This window comes from Aplysia californica, unplaced genomic scaffold, assembly GCF_000002075.1.
Source record: "Aplysia californica isolate F4 #8 unplaced genomic scaffold, AplCal3.0 scaffold00450, whole genome shotgun sequence".
NCBI classification, from domain to species: Eukaryota; Metazoa; Mollusca; class Gastropoda; order Aplysiida; family Aplysiidae; genus Aplysia; species Aplysia californica.
Window position 1 is genome coordinate 333,897 of NW_004797720.1, and position 23,585 is coordinate 357,481.

General features: G+C 39.9%; 1 protein-coding gene across 1 annotated transcript; it reads left to right on the top strand.

The window, feature by feature from the left end:
* Window positions 1-126: 126 nt before the first annotated feature.
* On the top strand, window positions 127-16,993 carry LOC101847443 (protein phosphatase 1G). The gene is made up of 10 exons (XM_005105050.3): window positions 127-373; window positions 6,092-6,167; window positions 7,526-7,729; window positions 8,505-9,079; window positions 10,492-10,634; window positions 10,921-11,017; window positions 12,098-12,332; window positions 13,249-13,378; window positions 14,833-14,926; window positions 16,676-16,993. Exons 1-10 carry the CDS (start codon window positions 263-265, stop codon window positions 16,988-16,990), a joined length of 1,980 nt encoding a protein of 659 aa, XP_005105107.1. The 5' UTR covers window positions 127-262; the 3' UTR covers window positions 16,991-16,993.
* Window positions 16,994-23,585: the final 6,592 nt, after the last annotated feature.

Here is a 23,585-nt window from a genome sequence, read left to right on the forward strand (position 1 = left end):
GGGGGAGATGGGCAGGGGTAGCCTAGTTTGACCTCATTTTTCGTTTTTGCAGTCTGGCCTGCACTGCAGTGCAAGACGCGTTTTCCATTGTTCTCTCTTTCCATTTGTGTATTTCATATCCAAAAGAGCTCTACTTTATAAACTTCCGGTAAATTAATGGTGTTTCCGCGGACGACGCACATTTTCACGTGTAGATGCACAGTTCGTTTACCTGAATTCAGGGATGAATTGAACATATTTTGTTTGATTTACACTTTTCAAGATGGGAGTATACCTTTCATCACCTATAACCGAGAAAGAATCCATAGATGAACAATGTGCAAGTTTTTGCTATGGCGCTTCGTCGATGCAAGGTTGGAGGATAACTCAAGAGGTTCGTCTTAAAATTCGTCTGAATCTGATGTTGTGATGACCCTTCCGTGATGACGATGACGATAGTAGCTGTACTTATTTAGGTTTAGTTGTTAGGGATTGTTTTAAGTGAAATGCCTTTGCTTTTAACTATTTAATGCTGTTCAATGGAATAGGCTATAGTATAGTCTATGTTTATAAACGGTAGCGTCATTCGCCACTGAGTGAAGCCGAAGCGGTGGCAAATGACAATAATTGACAGAAACGTCAATTGCCACTGACCACTGAGACTGAGTGAAGCGGTGTCAAGTCTGAGAACAACACTATCTTTAGCTTTCTATTCATAATGTGTGTCTAATGGGTAAATTTTTTCTCTACTTGGGCGGATCTAATTTCATTGGACGAGCATCTAGATCTAGATCTAGATCTAGATCTAGATCTAGATTTTAGATCTAGTCTAGAGGGCTACGGTTATGGTACCAACTTGGCGTGATTTCAATGAGACTTATGACTTAGGCCTCGATCTAGGTTAGCCTTAGCCTACACTTCGGTGTAGAACCAATACAGTCAATTTTAGAAAAGTAGAAGGTTACAAACGCACACAAACTCAAGCAGAAATTTATTTTATATAGCTGGGAACATAAATCTGGGGGACGGGGGTCAGGAAAAGACACATGCACAGACAGAGGGACAGAAAGGCGAACGCACAACACCGAGCAATCAAGCACAATAGGCTAGATCTACTCACCAACGCAAAAGAGCTCCAATTTACTCGGTGGCAATTGACGCTGCTGTCCATTTTTGTCAATTGCCATGGGAGTGTTTCTATAAATTTACCGTAAGTCACGGTAAGTGGTTATTCGCACTGGGTGTGCGCATAAGAAATAATATTATTCGCACCGCGTGTGCGCATAAGAAATAATATTATTCGCACCGGGTGTGCGCATAAGAAATAATATTATTCGCACCGGGTGTGCGCATAAGAATTAATATTAGTCGCACAGGGTGTGCGAATAAAAAATAATTATATTTGCACAGGGTCGACCCGACCTGTGCGCTGCGCGAGATCGTTGCGTGCTGCGAACGCTGTGCGAGATCGCTGCGCGAGATTGGCAATTGCCGCGAGAGTCCGCGAAACTAGGCAGTCTTGGCCTATATAATAAGTTTACCTGCGTGGCATTTTCATTTTTCAAAACAGAGCCCTGAGGGAACCTTGCCAGTAGCGTTCTGTTGGCCCCAAGGCTATTGCATCGCAAATCTGAAATTACTCAACACCTAGATCTAGTTCTAGTTTTTCTAGATCTATTCAGCATGGACGTGGGAGCCAAGTTCAAGAGCTTTTCAGAGTTCACAGAGGCTCTGAAAGAGTATGAAAGTACTAACACAAAATTTGTGGTGACACGATCCACCAAAATTGGCCAAACAGACCCCTTGAGTGCTGTACTGTATACGTGTACCAGTCGATCCGGTTCCAGTGCAAGCCGCAAGCAGGGGCAGCACCACCATTATTGTATTCTTTAAATTAATAAACAATAAAAAAAAAAATCAAAGGTGCAAATGCACCCTGTACAAGTTCTATCTAAACGTACACATGTGTACATAATTTTGGTTGACGGCAACTTGAGGGGGGGGGGGGGGTGTCCTGGGAAAGGTGACAAGAGGGGTGGGGTCTTTGTGAACAGTCCCTAAAAGTAAAACTGCAATCATTCGGCCATAAATAGTATGATGTATTACTACAGAGTTACTACATAAAGTTGATTTTGGACCTCATTTGTCACACCCAGGTATCCCACCTTTAGTTTTAGGCTAAGGCTTTTAATTTTGGAAAGCACTAGGAATAGGCCAGAATTGTTCCCGTGTCACTTGGATGAGGCCAAGAAACTATTCCCAGTGACACTGAGAACAGACATGCCCATTAGATGTCTAGATCTATTGTTCCCACTATGATCTACATGGGCATGATGATGATGGGTTACTAAATACAGACTATACACATATGTATGTATTTTTCTTTATCTAATGTGGATCTAGATATTTAAGAGTAGATTCTGGTGTGAGTGGAAGAATTTTTAAAAAAGAAAGGAATGGTCATTCTATGCTTGCTTGTTATTCATCATGTATATTAGATCTAGATCTAATACGGATGGAGACCACGGTACAGGACAGGTAAAAATCCTTCCCGATTCTCCATTTCTCCTAGAATCTAGGCTACGGACAAGTCTTGGCCCAAGTAAGCGAAGAGAAGAAAAAGTCTGAACTGAATTGAGAAGACAGCATAGCTACAGTACACGTTAGAAACAAATCTAGATACCTCCACCATGTCTCCCCCTCTTTTCACTGGTCTGGTAAACTTCACCCGTGCCTCTATCGTCTCTAATTAGTCTCATGGTACCTCTTAAACCTAGCCTAGGCTGGCAATGTGGGTCCACTATAAAGTAAAGTTCTTGGGCAGAGCAAACTATAAAATGTTCCTGGTCCACTTTTCTGTTTATTATAAATGATTTGCATGTGGCAGGCCCCCCCCCCCCCCTGAATGTCGAATACTAGATCTATAAGTATCCTAATAACTTAAGTGCAGAAGGTGCGGTCCACCAAAAATTAGCGTACTACTACTAATTCAGAAAAACAGGAACCTGCTGGTCCATCCTCCACTTCTGGTCTCCCTCCGCTGCCTCCCCCTCAAGAGAAAAGGAGCAAAAATAAGCCTACGACATGTAATCAAGAAAATCAGGAACCTGGTGGTCCATCATCCACTTCTGGTCTCCCTCCACTGCCTCCCCTTAAAAAGAAACAGTGGCTGGGATCAAGTAATACTAATATAATAGTGAGAACCCTGCGCCTGTTCCTGCGGTAAACGTCCTCATCCGACGCCTAGATATTCCGGACTTCGATCTCTTCAGTGATTCGGATAATAAAATGCAGGTCCGTTTACAACTTTGTCTCGTCCCCCCTTCTCTCTCTCTATCTCTCTCTCTCTCTCGTGGTATTCTCGCAGCTAGTACTACTCGCAGCCCTCACTCACTCCTCCTCGCGTCGGCGGGAACTATTTCGCGTAGCGGTCGATTAGGACCCATGAATGTATAGGCCTAAGTATAAGTCCGTTGTTTGCCTAGTGCGCATTAATACATAAAAACACGGCGGGTCCACCAAAGTTCAATCAACTCTCTGGTTCAATCCAGCCCCTAAGATCTTTGTCCTTGCGCGATGAGGGGGGAAAAAAAGAGGAAATGGTAGGCCCAATTTCCATCCTTCTTTTGAAACACCCTGTGCGAATATAACTTCATAGTATTCGCACACCCTGTGCGAATAAAATTTCATAGTATTCACACACCCTGTGCGAATAACTACAGCCAAATTTACCAAGAAATTATCTTGTTTTTATTAGGCTATCATTCAGCATTATGATTATCTAGTTTACTATTTTTTTGAGAAGTTTTGATAGTTTTTAAATAAGCCAATAAGCAAGTGGCTATTCTCCCGCTCCGCTCCGTGCCGGTCAATAGATCGATAGCTATTCTCCGGCGTCATGTATATTTGCACAGGTATGTCGCTTCTCCACAGCTTTCCATCTCCCCTGTCGGCACATTATGGCCTTAACAAACACTCATCAGGGTCGGCATTTCTTCAGAATGAGATTCACCATTGGTGGACACGCAGCCACTACTTCATGAAAGCTCCAGTGACGAAATAAGGAGGAATTTCTATGTCAGAGGTGACAGCACCAGAAGTGCCAACAAGCCTCAGTCACTACCAGATGTACAAGAAGATGCATCTGGCACTGAACTCAGTTGCAACAATACTATACTGGCCATAACGTGCCCGACAGGGGAGATGGAAAGCTGAAGAGAAGCGACATGAGCGAGTATACATGACGCCGGAGAATAGCCACTTGCTTTAAATAAAGACCAGAGCCAGAGGAGATGTTAAATATATTCATAAAGAATGACTCATCACTTGTCGGATAACATCAATGAACTTTTAATAATTCAACGGGGTTACAAGTGATGACGACATCAACTGAAATGAAATGGAAAACACAAGACGGTGATGTAGAACGGAATGAAATGATGAGTGATCGCACTGACAAATGAATCTAGACCTGCATGCATGAGTCCCTGAGGGGCGCAGAGTGATGATGATGATGATAGGGCATGAACTAATGAATAACACTAATAATACAGCTACAAACTTAGTAAATCTAGATCTAATCTAAAACATTAATTAACTATGGCTTTACTTTGTTGATTTTTCTAATCTAAAACATTAATTAACTTTGGTTTTACTTTGTTGATTTTGACAAAAGTTACCCGGGGTGCTATGATGTAGGCCCTATTCACCCGGTTTTACAAAACTGCAAAAAGACGTGAATAGACACGTAAAGACGCTAAAAGACACGAAACGATACGATACCGGTCCTAATTAGGAGGCTGTCTTGCGTGCTCATATATGACCTTATGATGTAGTTGCGAGTGCCGTAAAACAATTACACCCCACCCCCCAAAAAAAAAATCACTTGGAGAGAGTTGCATGGCAAAAATCAGCATGACATGTTTAACAACGTAATTTTCCACTTGTCATAGTGGTACCCAGTGTCATAAAGTAAGCAAAGTCCAACCACAGTACGTACATAATGGGGGCTCTCGTGGCCTAGAGGTTAAGGTGTTGGCCTCTCATTCAAAGGTCCCAGGTTCGATTCCGGGTAGCGACCAAAAAATTGTCTTTTCTAAAATTGTCTCCTTTCACATTCTTTCCTGATCTCTAACAATGTTCTGTTGTCTGCTTTCATTTCCACTTTCTGCCCCCACCCCCTCACCTCCTTTGCCCCCTCCTCTGGGCTCCTGACTCTTTCTGCAACCTTTCTACTGCTACTCCTTGGCTCCTCCTAACTGCTGTCTTTCTGCAACACCCCTGATCTTCTGGTAGGAAAGATCTACACCTAGCCTTCTCGGACAAGGGCGAAAAATCTCGGAGGGCCTGTGTGCAAGTTGCGCACGTTAAAGATCCCTTGGTGGTCTAAAATCGATAAGAGTAGGCTTCGGTCGCCACCCGGGCAAAATTCAAAATTTCCCACCAACGAAAAAGTATTAGGTGTGTCCCGCGCGCTCATATGACCTTATGCAGTTGCGAGCGCCATAAAACCCTATAATAAACAAACAAACAAACAAACATACATAATTAATATTTTACTAATAATAATGATTGTAAGGCGACAAAAAAGAAAATGAAACATCAAAAGGACGTCATGCGCCAATATAGCATTCATCTGAAAGTCTGGGTGTTCATCATGGCAGAATAAATCAAACTTGTAGGGACCATAGATGGACTTTCATCTTTCAATGCAAACACCTTTTCATACTTTTCAAATGAGCTCATTTTTACACAAAACCCTGCTTCCTGATGGAAATAATCATATTTGATGCTTTTTTAAATCATTGCCCAACCAGAGGGAGAAATTTTAGCGCAACTGAATGAAAAAAGATATTTTGACACCATCCCATTTTTCCTGTTTCGGTGATAAATATGTTTTTATAGCGTAATGTGTATAGTGTTTATAACAATTGATATCCGTTGTTCCTCTCCAGGATGGGTGACTTGGATCTTATATGGTCGTGTCCTTGTTCTTCTGGATCTATTTATATCATGAAATGGTAATTTGTCCAAATGTGAAAGATGATGACGTTGTTTTACGCAAAAAGTTGTATATTTATTCATTGTCTTCCAACCTTTTCTCTCTGGCCAGGATGCCCATAACTGCATTCCAGAGTTTGATTCAAAATCAAAGACATCCTTCTTTGCTGTATATGATGGACATGGAGGTAAGAATTGTACTACATTTATGAAGTATATATTCAGTTTCTTGTTATAAGACTAAAAGAGTTCTTTACATGCGCATAATTTGTAACTGTACAGTGCTGTTTATATATATTATATGTGTGTGTGTGTGTGTGTGTGTGTTTGTGTGTGTGTGAGGCAGTGTGGTGGAATCAGGCTCTTGTCAAAATAATCCGAGCGAAGAAACATGCATTTTTCCGCAGGTTTGTGAATTTTTATCAAATTTTTGTTTTTTGGCTCAACACCTTTCATGTAATTTAAAGAACTCATTTCTGTGTGGATTTTTCTGAAACACGTTGATTAAATACGCAAAAAATGACCACGGACTCTTAAGCTAAAGAAATAACTAATCTTTGGCGGCCGTTTTCTCACTAATTTTATCTCTGAAAACAGATAACCCCCACCTCCTTCTTTTGCAAATTCTCGATTTGTATTCAAGGTAAATGGATAATTTTTTCATCCAAATAAAGACGAGTGAAGAAGCTTTAAGATGATGCCAATAACTCTATATGCCCAAAAATTGACGGGAGCCTGATTCCAGCACGCTACCTCACACACACACACACATATATATATATGTGGATTGTACAAGCGTTGTGTAAGGTAGGAAAAGCCTCTTGTCACTTCCTCTTTACCTGCAGACATTCACACAACATGTATTCCCCTTTTTTTTGGTAACGCCGACTTTTCTCCATCTATCTCCTTATGAAGCCACCCCAAAATTATATCAATAGAAATGGGGTTCAATGCTGAATGTACATGCAGAAATTCTTGAGAAAATATGAATTTAAAAAGTTACGGGAGGTAGAGTGGGGTCACCCCTGAGCAGCCTTGATTCATGGGATTTCCCCCGGCACAGGGGCCTATTTACCTGCACATCGAAGGGGTTAAACCAAAATTTGTGAGAACACCAAAGTTTTTCAGATTTAGCGTGGTTTTAGGTTTAGAGGTGTTGCTTGAACAGAAGAAGGCCAAATTCAGTCCCACTACATACAGTTTCTTGTTTTCTTTGTTACTATAACAGATGGTTTGCGGTTACCATTGTTACTATAACAGATGATTTGCGGTTACCATTGTTACTATAACAGATGATTTGCGGTTACCATTGTTACTATAACAGATGATTTGCCGTTACCATTGTTACTATAACAGATGATTTGCCGTTACCATTGTTACTATAACAGATGATTTGCCGTTACCATTGTTACTATAACAGATGATTTGCTGTTACCATTGAGGAGATTCCATGTTGAAGGTTTGCATCTTGCCTCAAGTAGATTTGTGTCTTTACTTGAGATGTTGGTTTCTGACAGCATGTCCTACTTCATGATATCATCAACAGGATCAGAGGTTGCCAAGTACTGCGAGAGGCATTTTCCAGATTTTGTTAAACTTCTCATCAATTCACAAGAAAAGACAGAGGATCCGGGAAAGATCATCAAAAGTGCATTCCTGGCATTTGATGCCACCCTTACTAAAGATGATGTCATCAAAGAACTGAAGGAGCTTGCAGGAAAAGATGATAATGAAGATGAGGAGGATGAGGGTATGGTTCCTTTCTTTTGACTGTTATAGAAAAACATTAAAACAAAATTATTCTCACTAGAATACCACAATAAACGGAAAATGAATAACACTGATAAATATGAGAATAGATTCTGATTTTTGGCAAATTGGACACACACGACATAGCAATTCTCCATGAATCATTGAATGATGCCTCTTTTCTGGGCTGTGGCAAATTAATTTTGCACTTTTTGATAAGTGAAGTAATGTGAATTTCTCATCGAACAATACAAAGACCATGAGCACCATATGGTTCTATATATCATAATAGCGATCATCTTCTCCCCTCCCCTTCTCTCTATCTTTCTCTCTCCCTCTCCCTCTCTCCAAAAAAACCAAACAAACAAACAACGAAAAAGATACTGCACACACATTCAAACACCAACAATATTATATTGCACCTGACTTAAGATATCCTTTTCTTTCCTGGAACTGGGGTTGTATAGGAGAAGCAGGATTTTTTTTTGGGGGGGGGGGGTAAATTGATAGGCTATCCCAAAAGGGGTTTGAAATTTTGAAGACCTAAATTGTGCACACGTGCTTTCACTGTCATTAGCACTTTTATACTCTGTTCAGAGTTCTTGGACTGGCAGTCTCAGTCCAGGGGCACCATATTTTAGATTATTTTCAAGGAAGCTTTAGATTCAATTTTGTTTGTTCATAGATGTTTTTGAATATATTGTTTGGATATTTCTGTTGTTTTTACACCTGAAAGTGTGTACTCATTGTAAGCTTTGGTTCCCATGACTCATCAGATGATCCTGTAGGACGAACAGAAACAGACAGACTGAAGGAGGAAGCTAATATGCCTCTAGATGAGCTGCTTGCACAGTACGAGATGACCAAGCCTGAGGACCCTCAAGGTGCTGGTACCAGTGGGGCACATCCAGCTCTCAAAGGAAAGGGAACATCCAAGGTGGCTACTGGAGATTCTAGTCAAGGGGTGGGAAATGGATCTGCGTCGTCATCATCTTCACAAAATACTGCTTCCACGTGTGTCCCATCATCATCGTCTTCATCATCGTCTTCATCGTCTTCTGCAGCAGAGTTGAGCCCTAGCTCTAATCCCGTGCCAAACGGATTAGAGGATAAGAATTCTAATGGGACAGTTTCCTCCCAAACAGACAAAAGTGAGCGTGATGAAGAGGATAAAAATAGTCGGACTAATAACAATAACATAGATAAAACAAGTGAGCCTTCTTCTACGACTGAGTGCGGTAGCAGCGCTGCCCTTTCCTCGGTGAAGTCATCAGATGCCAGTGCTGTGGCCAGTTCTTCTGCAGCAGACAGTAGTACTGATGCTGGGAGCTCTGGGTCTCGTTCGAAAACTGTGAGTTTGTTGCTGATATATATTATATATATTTGGTGTTTGTGTGTCAACAAATTTTGTGGTTGGTTTGCGGGTGCTCTGGTGTGGTTTGCTCCTTCGTTCCTATCACACATCTATCGCCTTTAGCTCCCCTCCTTTTTTATGTTTGTTACTCCCTTGTAACACCTCTAATCTTCTGGCGCTCATATGACCTTATGCAGTTGCGAGCGCCGTAAAACCTCTACTGAAAAAAAAAAAGACTTCTGTCTCAAGTTCATGTTGATGTCCTTGCTATGGACTGGGTAAACAGAACGACTGCTCCTCTCAATTGTGATTTTGGCATTGTCAGAGTTGAAGACAAGGCTTGCAGGTTATGATGGATCACAACATCTCCTTCACCGGCAGCTGAAAATTTTTACTGAGTGGTCACTTGGGTAGACAGTGGGAGGGACCTACGCAACATGATCGGTTCATTTATTGGAGGGACTAACAGTAACGACAGGTGAATGGATTATGACACCTTGTCAACAGCATCAGGGGCCAGTATATGACTTAAGACAAAGGGTTGGGCTTGACCATCTAGGACAGGGTTTTTTTTGTTTTGTTTTTAGTTGATAAAATATCGTGGCTGTGGTGGCGTTGGACAAGTTGTCATTTTTTTTTAGTGTTATTTTATAGAAAAAACAAAAGGGGGGAATGGATCGTGGCCATTCTTACAGGTGGCTGTAATAGCAGGTTCGAATCTAATTGCATATTGAAAATTAAGTTAAAACCAAAGAAAGATACATCTGTGCCACTTGAAACTGGTACTATTATGTTTTGTTGTTGTCTTGAAGTGGAGAAGAAATAGGCGACATTTGTGGAGTCCACGGGAAAGTCTGGAATAGTCGCAGACTGAAAATCGTGAGGATATCAATTTTAACCACTTGTTGACTCATAAAATTGTATCTGTTCAACTGTTCGTTAATTATTGCTGTTAGATTTACCATTGAACAAACATAACAATAAACCACCAATCTAACAAGTATAAAGTTATGAGCCCACAAGCTATTAAAATTGACACCCTCAAAATTTCCAGTTTGTTGTGACTAAGCTCGTTTTTCCAATGGACTCTTCATTTGAAATAATTTATACTATAAGAATTTTGTTTGTTTTGAAATTAGGAATCTTTATGGATTTTTGAAACTGTTCATTGTGGTTCTCTTCAAGGTTGTAAACTTAGAAAGCCTCATGTGTCCCATACGCAATGTTGGAGCGCACCACTGGTGGTTACAACTTCTTTTCTTTCTGTGGTTTTTTTTTTTTCCCTGCCTGTCACTCTTTTTTCTTTTCCTTGCTCTTAATGACCATCAACCAGTAGAGATGTAGAGATGTGCCTGTCCACGTTCAAGCTAAGCAAACTTTAACCAGTGTCTCATGTACTTGTGTTTCAGGAGGAAGTGTCTGCTTCTGGTTCTGGCTCTGGTGCGCGGTCCAGTAAAATAAAGGCAGCTGCTGAGATTGCTCTAGATGGGGCGATGGATTCTAGCGATGATGACGACGATGAAGAGGAAGGCGATATGTGGGAAGATATGAGGTACATTGTTTTCATTGGCCTTTGATTCGTGTGCTTTGTTACTTGGTGACTGACATGGGCACTCAAAAGTACAAATTTTGTGATATTCTTATTTTGGCGACAAAGGATCCTTCAATGTCCTGTAAACAACAAACAACCTAATTTTCAAACATTTATAAAGTAATATGATTTTCTTTTTAATAGCAAACTTGTTTCAGTCCATGCTCCTTTTTATGTACAGCAACAAAAATTGTATTTCCATTCGTTAAATGCAGCCCATATATTTACAATCGTTTGTCTTTTCAAGTGATGATGATGACGACGACGACGACGATGATGATGAAGAGGAGGAAGAAAATGAAAATGATGAAGATGTGCCTTTAATGGATATGTCAAATGAAGAAGTGAGTATGATAGAGAGGAAGTACATTTTGTCAAGTTTCTGCAACTTAAAGAAGGGTTTTTGAGTTGTGACTAGAAGACAAGATAGTTAACTCAATTGCACAGGGGGTCAAACTCAAGTCACACTAAAAGTTGTGGGTCTAACGGGATCAACATTTATTTGGCAGTGTGAAGCTTAATTTTTTAAAACAGCAATATGAATGAACAAAGACAAAAGTTGAAATAATAGTAAATCAAGGAATACCTATATTCACTCTTATGCCCGTTTGTTAGAGCTGGATATTTGACAATTATTATTTTTTTGGCAACAAGTTTGTTTATTCTTGCAGGCGGGATGTAATTATTTGCTGGGCTGGATGCAGCCTGCAGTCGTTTAGTTTGACACCTGTGCTGTAGATGATATTCCATAGTGACAGGTTGTTTGCTGGGCTGGATGCAGCCTGCAGTCGTTTAGTTTGACACCTGTGCTGTAGATGATATTCCATAGTGACAGGTTGTTTGCTGGGCTGGATGCAGCCTGCAGTCCTTTAGTTTGACACCTGTGCTGTAGATGATATTCCATAGTGACAGAACGTCACCCTTTTCCTTCTGTTCAGTGCTTATGATGGGTTTTTCCATCTTCTTGGTCCTTCCTCTAAGAACCATTGCAGCTGTCACAAGAAAAATTAGTACCTCCAAATTTGTTTGTTCACCGTGCAAAGCAAGATCAGAATGGCATTAATAATTTAATAACTCTTGTCCTTTAATTAACTGTTCTAAGGTAATGAGGGTGTTTGTAGAAAATTCTTCAGTGGGATTACTGAGAAGTGAGAAGTACACCTTTCACTCCTCTTCTCATAAAGTATTGATGAATCTAAATGATCTGTAACTGACAAGTACTTTTCTCAAATCTTTTAGATGGTCATGGTTGGAACTGTTGGGCTCTCTTCTTTTCTCTCAATTTGTTGCACATGTCTGTTTTGCTTTCTCGCTGCACTGAGTGACCGTTACTGTGTAGTGTGTTTCTCTTTACTCAAACTAAATTAAACTCGTCAGGTATTTATTTCAACTTTCTCTTATTTTGTTCTCATTTTCCCAATCAGCCTGGTTCAGACAGTGGCTGCACTGCCTGTGTTGTTCTGATGCAAGACAAAAAAGTGATCGTGGCCAATGCTGGGGACTCGAGATGTGTGCTGGCCCGTGCCGGCAAAGCTGTGGAGCTATCATTTGACCACAAGCCAGAGGACGACTGCGAAAGGGAAAGGATTGAGAAAGCGGGAGGCAAAGTGACTGCTGATGGACGTGTCAATGGGGGCTTGAATCTGTCCCGAGCAATTGGTAAGGCCTTTGTGTGTGACTGACCTTGAAAGTGTGTATTTGGGCTGTGGGGAGAGGGGTGTGAAGGGATTAGAAGAAGCAATTGAAGACTGCTCTTTTTCAGATGTCTATTTGTGTTTTTACAATTTTGGTTTCAATATTATATCTTTTTGGCTTTTATATTTAGTTTGGTATCATTCTATCCAAATTGTTTTTCATTCCTTACAATGATTATTAAATACTTGTCATGTTCATGGGAAAAGTTTTTGTATGGATTGTTGAAACATTTAGGTAAAAGAGGGTAATGTTCTATTTTGCTTTTGTTAGGGGCGTGATTTTCTCTAGACACTTTAATGTTTGTTTTTCTATTGATGGGTGCCTTTGTTTATGCATGCTCAGGGTTGTGTTGTTGTTTTTTTTCACTGTTCCAATTGTCTCTATCTAATTTCCTGTTTGAGCTGACTCACTGTAAACTGCTATATGTACCGAATAGCTCAATAACTTCTTTTTGAGCCTAGCAAACAAATATGACAGAAAATAAAGTGTTTGTGGAATCGAAGAACAGGCAACTGTGATGTAGCAGGCTCTTGGCTGTCTTGTGCAGGACACCTTCCAGATAGGGGGAGAATTTTTTGTAGCTTTTCTTGATCTTGGTTGGTCCTGACGGGCAGGGTCAGAAGCCTGCCTCCTAAATGATCTAAAATTGTGTTGACAGGGGCATAAAAATAACATTTAAAAAAGAAAATGAATGGTCGTTATGATTGCATTTACACACTAAAGGATGTTATTGCGATGTCGTGTGATTATCAGAAGTGAGTACAAGACTTACTTTTTTACTTCCATTTTCAAAGATGACTTACAAGTCTCCACTAGACGTAACTGTAATGTAAATTTTGACAGTCCATATTTTCATTGCGTGTACTGACTTTGTTAACAGGAGATCATGTGTACAAGAGGAATAAGGAATTGCCAGCCAAAGACCAGATGATCACAGCATTACCGGACATTGAAACAACCGAATTGACCGAAGATGATCAGTTCCTGGTGATTGCCTGTGACGGCATTTGGTATGTGTGTGTCATGTGCTTACTCTGTACCGTTAGTTAATGATCAACCCTTTTTTTTTTTTTTTTCAAGTTATGACAACGTTAAAGAGTCGCTCCAGTCAAAAGGAAGACAGTGTTATTGTCTGAGCGATAGTTTTGTTTGAAAGGCTTTTTATTTACTCTTTGAGTTTGACGGGAGGAGGACTTGCATCTCATTTTCAGATATGTTGGCTTTTTATTTGCAACAATTTCGTATGATTCTAAATCATGATTGCAAATGTTTTTTAAGTTCCTGCCAACATTATTTTGATCATTTAAAGAGACAGATGACAGATTGCTTCAGCCCTGACCTGTTAGAGCTGAATGGGATGCAATATCTTAGTCGAAAGATAAAGATCAAATCCCCACATTTAAAAAATTGAACTGGCATCTTCTGTGTGCAAGGTGAAGAGTCTAATCATGGCCCTGCAAGCACCAGTATTGAATTTAGAATGTGTGATTAATGTGGGAATTGTTGAGAAACTGGTTCCCAAGAAGCAGTTTCACATTGTCACAGTACAATATTGTATGGAACAAGCCTTGCAACTCGATACTTTATGCCCCTTGTGGCGAAAAGTGCAAAATTGTCTAGGTTTATCAGCCCAAGAAGAAGCTTGACCTCCTAAATGATCCCCTATCTCTGACAGGACAGAGCCAAATGTGAACATTCCCTTTAAGTGCCCTTGCTAAGCACACAATGTCAGACCAAGTGGAGCCTCCCTGAACCTCATCATTATGGGTCCTGAGGCTTAACTACTAGATATGGATGCCACTCTCTTCTTTCTGTTTTACAGCTTATGTTTGACCTCAAGCCCTGAACCCATAAACCTCATGATTATGGGTCCTGAGGCTTAACTACTAGATATGGATGCCACTCTCTTCTTTCTGTTTTACAGCTTATGTTTGACCTCAAGCCCTGAACCCATAACCTCATGATTATGGGTCCTGAGGCTTAACTACTAGATATGGATGCCACTCTCTTCTTTCTGTTTTACAGCTTATGTTTGTCATGTTTGACCTCGAGCCCTGAACCCATAACCTCATCATTATGGGTCCTGAGGCTTAACTACTAGATATGGATGCCACTCTCTTGTTTCTGTTTTACAGCTTATGTTTGTCATAAACAAAGTGCCATAAACAAAGCGTGAGTAATTTAAATTTTATTTCCATGCGCACAACTTTTGTTTCATTTGCATTCATAAGTGAATGGGCAATTGTCTTCTGGTTTGGTCTGGTTTCTAAATGGGTGTTTGTATCTTTGGAAAAGTTTACTGTCTTTTTCCAGCATGTTGGATAGAATGAAACGTGAGTGAACTCTTGCTCTGCTTTAGAAAATTGACATCATGTAGGTTATGTCGGATGTTTTTGTGTGTTGTATTGTTAATTCTGCATTTTCTTTTTCAATGTGTCATTTCAAATATCCATCTACTCATCAGGAATTACATGTCCAGTCAAGAAGTTGTAGACTATGTTTTGGAAAAGCTGAGAGACCCAGAGAAAAGGAAAAAACCCTCCATAGTTTGTGAAGAGGTGAGGAAATCTTTCATTTCAGCAATCAAAAAGTTTCTAACATTTGTTTGTGTCCAGGGATTCAGCAAAAATCTTGTTCAGTCAAACCTGCTCTGACGGCCACCTGTTTATGTCAATCACCTGTATAAACGGCCACGTTCCATTCTCCCTTTTGTATATTTTTTACATTACAATGACACTGTGTTAGGGCTTGTGTCCATTTGGGACAGACATGACCTAATTTTTTGTCGGGAGGGGGGAAATTGGTCGGGTCGTTTCCGTCTTGTGTGTCCGCACAGTTGGGAAAAGACACGTGTAGTCTGTTGGTCTACTTATTCCCCGGATGTGTACAATAGACGCTGTCATGGCACGCTGTGTTCTCTGAACGGAGCTATAAATGGTCGAGATGTCACATGAACCCAAGGCGAGAAAAAGGAATGTATGGGTTTGAAAGGAAAATTGGTAAAATTGTTTATATGCCTTTAAACCACATGGTTTGCGCCTAGACTTTGCTAATTTTGGGGCGCTGATTACGAATATGACATTAGATTTTTAATCTGAACTCAAAATTAGAATTTTTTTAAAGCTTCGGCGGGGCCCATGGCTGATGGGTGACCACCTGGGCTGGCTAAAATGCAGCAAGCGGCTTTCCAACCGACACGTCTTTTGTCGGGTCGTGTCGTGTACAGCCAAACAGAATTTTCACTGATTTCTTAGGAAAAAAACGGTGCTCCATTTCATCTACCGGCTTTCTGAGAGACAAGCGGAATCGGGTTTGGTGTGTTTTTTAAAAATTGGCAATGGCTGGCCATCTTAACCCTAAAAGCGCTCGGCGTTTCACCGGAAGTAACTCGCCCAAAATGCCTGGCCGCCACGGCCAATCGGTTGTAAACATGGGGGTTTGGCCGGGGGGGGGGGGGGGGGGTATCAGCTGAGGTATCAGAGATGTGTGCCTGCTATTGAAAAATGACCATTTACGGCTCAACAGATGATGAAAGACATATAAAACCATATCTTTTCTCAAAGCTGATAGAATGAGCCATTCAAAAATAAGCAATCAAATAAATACAAACAAAGCGCAAAAAGCGATGAACTCAACAATTAGAACATTAGCACAGCGGAACAAGTGATAACACATAGTGTGTAGTCGTTGAGCTGGACCGCGTCACTTTATTGATCGATATTTAGGCCAAGAGACGCTCTATGAGGTAAAGAAAACTTGCAACATCATTGGTCACTATTTATAACTTTGTCCTGCAATTTACTACGTCATTTTCCATGTAAGAAATACTGAAATTTTGCTTTGAAAAAGGTCAGCATCTATGCTTTTTATATAGGGCCTGCGCGCTTCCCGGGTAGCCCGACTCACACCCTATATATAGGGCCTGCATTTCTCCAGGGTTAAACAATTTCAACTGAAATTGTAATAGAATTTAGAAGGTAGTTTAGGTACTGGGGTATGGTGTGCAGATATTGCTATCTCATCATCAAAACAGATTCTTTGTCAGTTGAAGTTGTTTTATTCATCAATAATGTTAAAGTTAAAGAACTTATTTAGTGGAGATTCTCAAACTTGCTTGTTCCTCTACACAAATTGTTGAAGTTATTTTTCTCAGACTGAGACTCTCAGAACCTTTTCCACAAGGAAGTAGTTTTTGATGGTGTGAAGTAATTTTCCAACAACTGATATTGGTAGGTAATTAAAAAAAAAAAAATGTCCTGTGATTTAGTTTATTGGTCAAGCCGCTGGTCTGTTGTTTTCTTTTACAGCTCTTTGATCATTGTTTGGCACCAAATACTTTCGGAGATGGCACAGGATGCGACAACATGACGTGTATCATCGTAGTTCTGGATTCTTTCACTGGTGAAGTCAATACCGCAGAAGAGGTTACCACGGAGGTACCGACACCAACTGATTCGATTCTCAAAGACTTTAAACAGCCGGATGCCACCTCTTCAGAAGACTCGTCTTCCCAGTTTTCTGACCAGGACTCCCAGTCGGGGTCGGGAGCAATCAAGCGTTGTGCTGACGATGTTGACACTAATAAAGGGAAGCGATTAAAGCTGGAAGAGGAAGTTGCTTAGTTGGTGGGTAAAAGTAAAGTATAGCCCCGTGGTTGTACTGCTTCTTTACCTAGAGCGCAACATCTGGGGTCACAGTGGGGTTACAGTTATGTCTTGCTGGAACAGGAAACGGTGGTCTTGGTGATGGGCAAAGACGGGGGTTTATTTGTTGCTCTTACGGGATTGTGGGCACTGCACCTCTGGGGCTGATTCACACTGTCGCTGACAATCACATGTCGGGAAATCTGCTATGTATGCTTCATGTTCGCATCGAAGCACTTTTATTGATTGACCCCCGTGAACTTGACAGTACCCTCTTCAGCTCTCTGGTGAAAGTGTTCTTGAATGTCATTGTGGATGGTGCCTGAAAGGTCCAAAGTCTAGTATGCGTTTGAAAGCTGCGTTCCTGTCTGTTGCATAAGCCAGTGCATGATGTTTTGTTTACAGTTGAAATTTCATGCCCTGTTACTTAGCAGATATTCCACATATTCATATAAAAAATGTGAACTTGCTAAATCATTTTTTCCATCCCCTTCTCCTGTATTTTGCCTTTTATTTTGCCTCACTTGATTTATATTTTGTAGAAGGATTTTGTTGTTTGGTTGTTTTTCGCTAGGGGTGGGCCATTTGTATTGTAAGTGTATTGTACAGACATTGTTATAGAAGACTTTCTTTAGAATATTGTCAAAGCAAGATTTCTTCATGATGTGTTAAACAGTGTTCAGTTACTGATCTTATGTTACTGATGTCCATAAAGCATTTGGAGTTTAAGCCCATTGTTAATTGTCACAGGTTGTTGGTTCAATTTCAAGTACATACTAGAATCCATTTGTTTTTACATGTACGGTTTTAAAAATGAATTTGAGCTCCTCAACTTCTTCCGTTCACTGGACTGGACATTCATTTCATTTGACAAAGATGACTATTCATTTGCTGAGAAAGAATACAGGCACACGTTGCATTTGATATGAAGTTCAGGAATTGAGAAACAGGGACATACTTTAGCTTAAGGGATGAATTGTCTTCCTGAGGTAAGAAAATACACTAGTGTGAGATAAAGGACAGAAGAGAAACAATAATGTAAAAAAAAAAAAATCGGTCAAGGATGGTGATGGGCTTATTTTAGTTAATGTCTAACACATTTGAATTTTCCATTCCTGCACCCTGTTTTCTTCCCCAAATGTATCCCACAAGGATATGATTGGCTGTTGTTCAGTTGTTGGGGCAGGCCACAAACAAAGCTGCCTGTCCATTTCATTGTCACTCCTTTTTCTTTCATTAGAAATAATGAATTGAGACTGACCAGAAAGAGAATGTAAATTGTCATTGCTCAAAAATATGTTGGTTTGAAATGTGTTTGGAACTTCTCTGTTCTTTTACGGTAGTGATAATGTCTTAGGATGGTGGGGGAGGGGGAGAGTTGACAGTTGTTACGATGTAAGGAGTGTGCTTTTTTTCTCTGAAATCTTTGGATTATCCAAACGTTTCCATCAGTTGAGCTCACAGTAGCCAGACTCAGCTCTATGATAAACAAAAAATTTTGGATTTTGCATGACTCGTTGGAAAAAACAACACTTTTTCAGTTGTTGCAAACATCTCCACGTTTTATTTTTAATGTACGTTGTAATATTCCGCTTTGTATTTATTGCAAACATATAAGCAACATTTTTGTCTTTGTTTTTCAGGTGTGTTTACGATTTTACTGTTTTGGTGATTTTATTCTCTTGTTGGGGGAAATTCATAGAAGAGCTCCTTGTCAATAACTTTTTGCTAATCTTGTAATAATATGTAGAGAGTTGAAATAAATCCAACTTGTTGACCAAATATCACCGGAACAAAGATTGCACGTAAACACGCCTCCGAAGTGAACATATTCTAAAAGTTTTGTTTAGGACATATTTTCCTATTGGGTGATGTCATCACATCTGTGTCTGATAGTGAGGGGACTGAGAAGTTTTCCTATGGTGACTGCCTGAGCTCTGTGGTGACTGCCTGAGCTCTATGGTGACTGCCTGAGCTCTGTGGTGACTGCCTGAGCTCTATGGTGACTGCCTGAGCTCTATGGTGAGTGCCTGAGCTCTTCTTTTTTAAATCTCTGGGCTGAACTGTGGGCTTGATTTATGTACTTTGGCATCTGTGGTGTAGCAGTTGGGCGCTTCGCCGTCACATCATGTAGAAGACCACAGAGTTTCACTTCCTGTGTGGAGAGAATTTTTATTAAGTGCGGTATCTGACTTTGTGCTGGGACGTCGAATCCCTCGAAACCCCTGTTGGCCCTGAACGGCAAGTTGGAAGCTAGCCTCCTAATTGATCGAAGCTGTGTTGATGGGCATAGAAACGACTACGTTAATTGAAAAAGAAAATAATGTTCCAACATGTTATGGTATTGACAGTGTTATGTTCCTGCTGTTTAACTGGAGGGAACATGACACAGTTACAGCGGAACTCCATGGATATACTCTGTCGTTGAACAGCCTTACTCTGACCTTGCTCAATTAGATACTGACAACTTGACCTGTCTCTTCTTGGAAATACATACTGGATTGATAACAACAACAACTTTGGAAATACATTTAATTTTTAAAATGACAGTGGGTCATTTTTGAACAATGTGCAGTGTATACTTGAATTTCTCTCTAAATCGGGAGCTACATTTGTATCTTATGTGCTTCTTGGGCAGGAGGAGACTTTATACATTCAAATTTGGATCATGCAGTGGACCCAACTCTATGAGCCTTTGTGAGTCTTGTGCTTCTGTCACTTCTGGCAAAATCAAAATATGTCTTCTTTTGTCTCTGATTTTCAACTTTTGTATCAGATTCAACTAAATTAAGTCCCCATCTTTGAATCGCACGGCTTTACTGTTACTCTACTGTATAGAAATAACTAGTTGCAAACATTGTTCATGGATGTTTACCCTGGCTGTGTATGTCTCTGCTTGTGTGAGGACCGCTCATGTATGCTTAGGAAGATTGTAATGAGCGCTACTGAGTGGCTTGCCTTTTTGAATCGCAAGTTCCAGGCTATTTCCTAATTGAGTTAAGAGCATATTGACACAACAGCCGTTTTGTTGCATGAGGGAGAGCAAGATAGACAGGGACAGAGGAGAAACGGGACAAGGACCCGCCGTTGGCGTCCTCTAGGTAGCCACCTTTTTCCTGTTGCTTAATTGGATCAAATAGTTTAAAAGTACTTCATTCCCTATAAAAGTCCACTTTACTATTTAATTTTGCTTCTGATGCTGATCAGGATATTTGATGAAATCAAAAAGAAGAGTGAGTTATCTTTTTCAACAATCTTTGCTCTGTCCCTACAAATAATATTTCACTAATTGTGACCAGCTCCATAGAGAAACATTTTGTTTCATTTCTCAAACTGATGAGTGACCCATCTTATAGATATCTTTGGCACAGTACCAACAGATACTGGTGTTTAATTCTTGCTCTCTTTTGTAAATACCTGTTATTTACTTGTGGCGTTCAGCTTTATCTCAACTCTATGGGATCATCACTACATATGTTTATGTTTATGTCTGTAAGTAAAACAAAGTCAGGTGGTGAGCACCGGAGAGGTTTGTGAGACTTATTGAAGTTACGTTTTTACAACCTTGTGAACTTTCATCTTTTGCTTACTTTTATGCATATATATATAATATCTGTTTGCAAGTAGTGAGTCTGATAGATCAGAAACAGAATTTACCTCCTATGTCATGTACTCTTGGTGCAGTCAATGATGACTGTAGTAGAGGCCTAGAGGATGGAGACCATCAATTTGTGTCCATTATCCACCATCAGAAATTCTTTTTTAGATATTTTCTTTAGTGCCCATAAGACCATCTGAAGTGTGGACTTTGGATTATGGTCTGAAAGATTCTTTTTCTTAGTAACTAGTACTAGTAGAGTGCAGCCCTTCAAATGATACTTTTTTTTTTTTTTTTTGCTTTTGTGTTTTACTGAACTTATCGCATGACGACCAGAGAATGTTTTGAAAGGGAAAAGAATGTACCTGTCATCATAATATATGCAAGATCGTTGACTCCCCACATGTAAAAAAATTTGTTTCTTCATCAATTCAATCAGCTGTCGAGTGCATTTCTGCATCCATATCTTTTCCTGACTCTATAGTCATTGCTCAAAAAGAGATTCATCCTTGGATTCACTGTTGTTAGCGTTTTTAATCAGCCATCTACGTTTAGCTTAGTTTGTTTTCAGCTTTATGGAATTTCAGTTTTTTTTAGGGGCGGGGGGGATAGGCCTATGAATATGATGTGGGAACATTTAAAATTATTATTGAACAGGACCATGAGACTGAGTTAGTGAGGGAGATTTTATCATTGGTATACATATGAAGAGTGTGTTAGCCATACATGCTATGTCTAGGTTCAGAGTTTTTATTTTTTTAGGCACCATGCTCACTTTCTGCAGATGATTGGCAAACTCAGCAATGTGGGGACTTTTCTCTGTGCACTGAGCTGACAATAATAATAATAATAATGCAGATCATTTCTATAGTCCACGTTTATACAATACAGCTCAAGATGCTTTACAATACCTGTATCGCTTTATCTCAACACAAAAAATGTGTACATGAACATGCGTACAAACGCTGTTTAGATTTTTGCTACCACGGGTAGACACTAAGACAACAGTCAGTGATGGTCACGTTGTGAAAATAGTCCTGTAGATGCATAGGATTATCATAGTGAGTAGGCGGTAACACTTCCGAGGGAGAAATTCATTTATGAGTAATGTCTGTGTGAAAGTGTCCCAAAGTTCTTGTGTAGGTGTAGTAAGTAAGTTGGCATACAGTCATGATCATGGAGAAAGTTGCCATAATCAACTGGATGCTCATTCTTTCCCTCTTCTCTCCTCTCCCTCCCCCTCACACCACACACACCCCCTCCCCCCCCCCCTCAGAACTATTCTTGTTTGTTGCAGAAGAATTCTTGAACTTGACGACTGCTTAACTGATTTTGTGTTCTCGTTGAAAACTAATGAGTTCACTGAGAAATGAAATTGAAAACTTTGTGTAGATGCGTTTGAGAAATAAGAGAATTGAGAAATACTTTTGTCCATGTCTTGGTCTATGACCATTGGGTCCTTAGGTTGTAGTCGGGGAGGTGTCGTTTCTTCTTTTTCTGTTATTTCAATATTTCAATAAGTGATAACGATCAAGTTTTTTTCCTTTTTTGTCTATAGATCTGTTTCTATGTGTTGTCTGTCTGTTTTTCAGCCTGTTGCTGCTACTTCATAGTACTTGTAAATGCTGTAGACTGTTGATAGTGCAGTTTGCTCCGGCAAACGTTCAACTTGTGGATGGCTGGCAGGCACTCAGACTCAGATATGATATGGCTTGTTCCTTCTTTCCTATCAGTCAGAGACGTATCCGTTGCCTTTCTTCCTGTTTCTTCTTCACTTTGTTTGTTGCACTCTAGTAACATCAATAACCTCCGGCCCTTGTATAACCTAATAATGTTGCAAATGCTGCAAAACTCTCACTACAACTACAACTAAATTAATGTTCTACTTCTTGTTCCAAGTTTCTGTCGTATGTTCTGGCTAAGTGTGACTTTTATTGTACCCTGACTTGGGCCTTGGCAGTAGGCATGTACTATGATACTGATAGTAATAGTTTTGTGGATATGTTTCTAATTAGTTCCAAAATAAAATGTCAGTCTCTTTTATTCTTTTCTCTCTGCGCAGCCTTCTGCCTTCCTTGTCTTTTTTAAAGTAAGGTCTACATGCTTGCTGAGCGTGTATAACAGTAGTTCAAAATTTCTCAACCAAAGTAAGGTCTACATGCTGGCTGAGCGTGTATAACAGTTGAGTAGTTCAAAATTTCTCAACCAGCTTTTTGCACTGTAATTTATCACCATATTATACTTTTTTCTCTTTACCTTTTTGAAATCATCTTTCCTGACCCTGTGTCGTAGTTGTTGTCGTTCCTTGTCTAAGTACAATGTGACTATCTGCTCATCTTTTTACGAAAAGTAATTGATGAAATAACTGAATGTCTGAACATGAAAAAAGACAAGAGCAGTAATATTATACCAATGGCCCAATGTTGCTCTATGAAAGTTACATTTTTTACTTGTGTAAGTCACTGTAGACAGTATTCATGAGACCGGATAAGAGGAATGTTACTTGAGCTCATCATTTCGAATTATTCTAGAAAAAGTGACCTTGAATGTTATATCAATTTTAATAGTGTGGCGATTCTGCAAACTTCATTTGTAATTTAATTGTTCTTTATTTTGTGTCATTTTTTTTTTGTCTTTGTTTTTACATGATCATAATAAGAAAGTGTTAAGTCGCTATATTGCAAAATCACTTGTATTTTATAACGTTGTGTTTTAAACTGAATAAATCATGTTTTCTACAACAACATCCTGGCTGTGTTTTTTAGCTTTGATTTTGATGTGTTTCTGACTGCCACTCGTTGTCGCTTCACAACTGCGCTTTTCATCGCCACGTTTGACAAAGTTTTAAGCTGCTGTAAGCTCAACAGCTTTAGAAAAGTTTTCTTCATCGTCTGATCTTACTTTTAAAGTTCTGTTGTTTTTGCTACATGTATTTGTCTTAGCTCTGTGGGTAGTTGGCGGGTGCTCTGGTGTGGT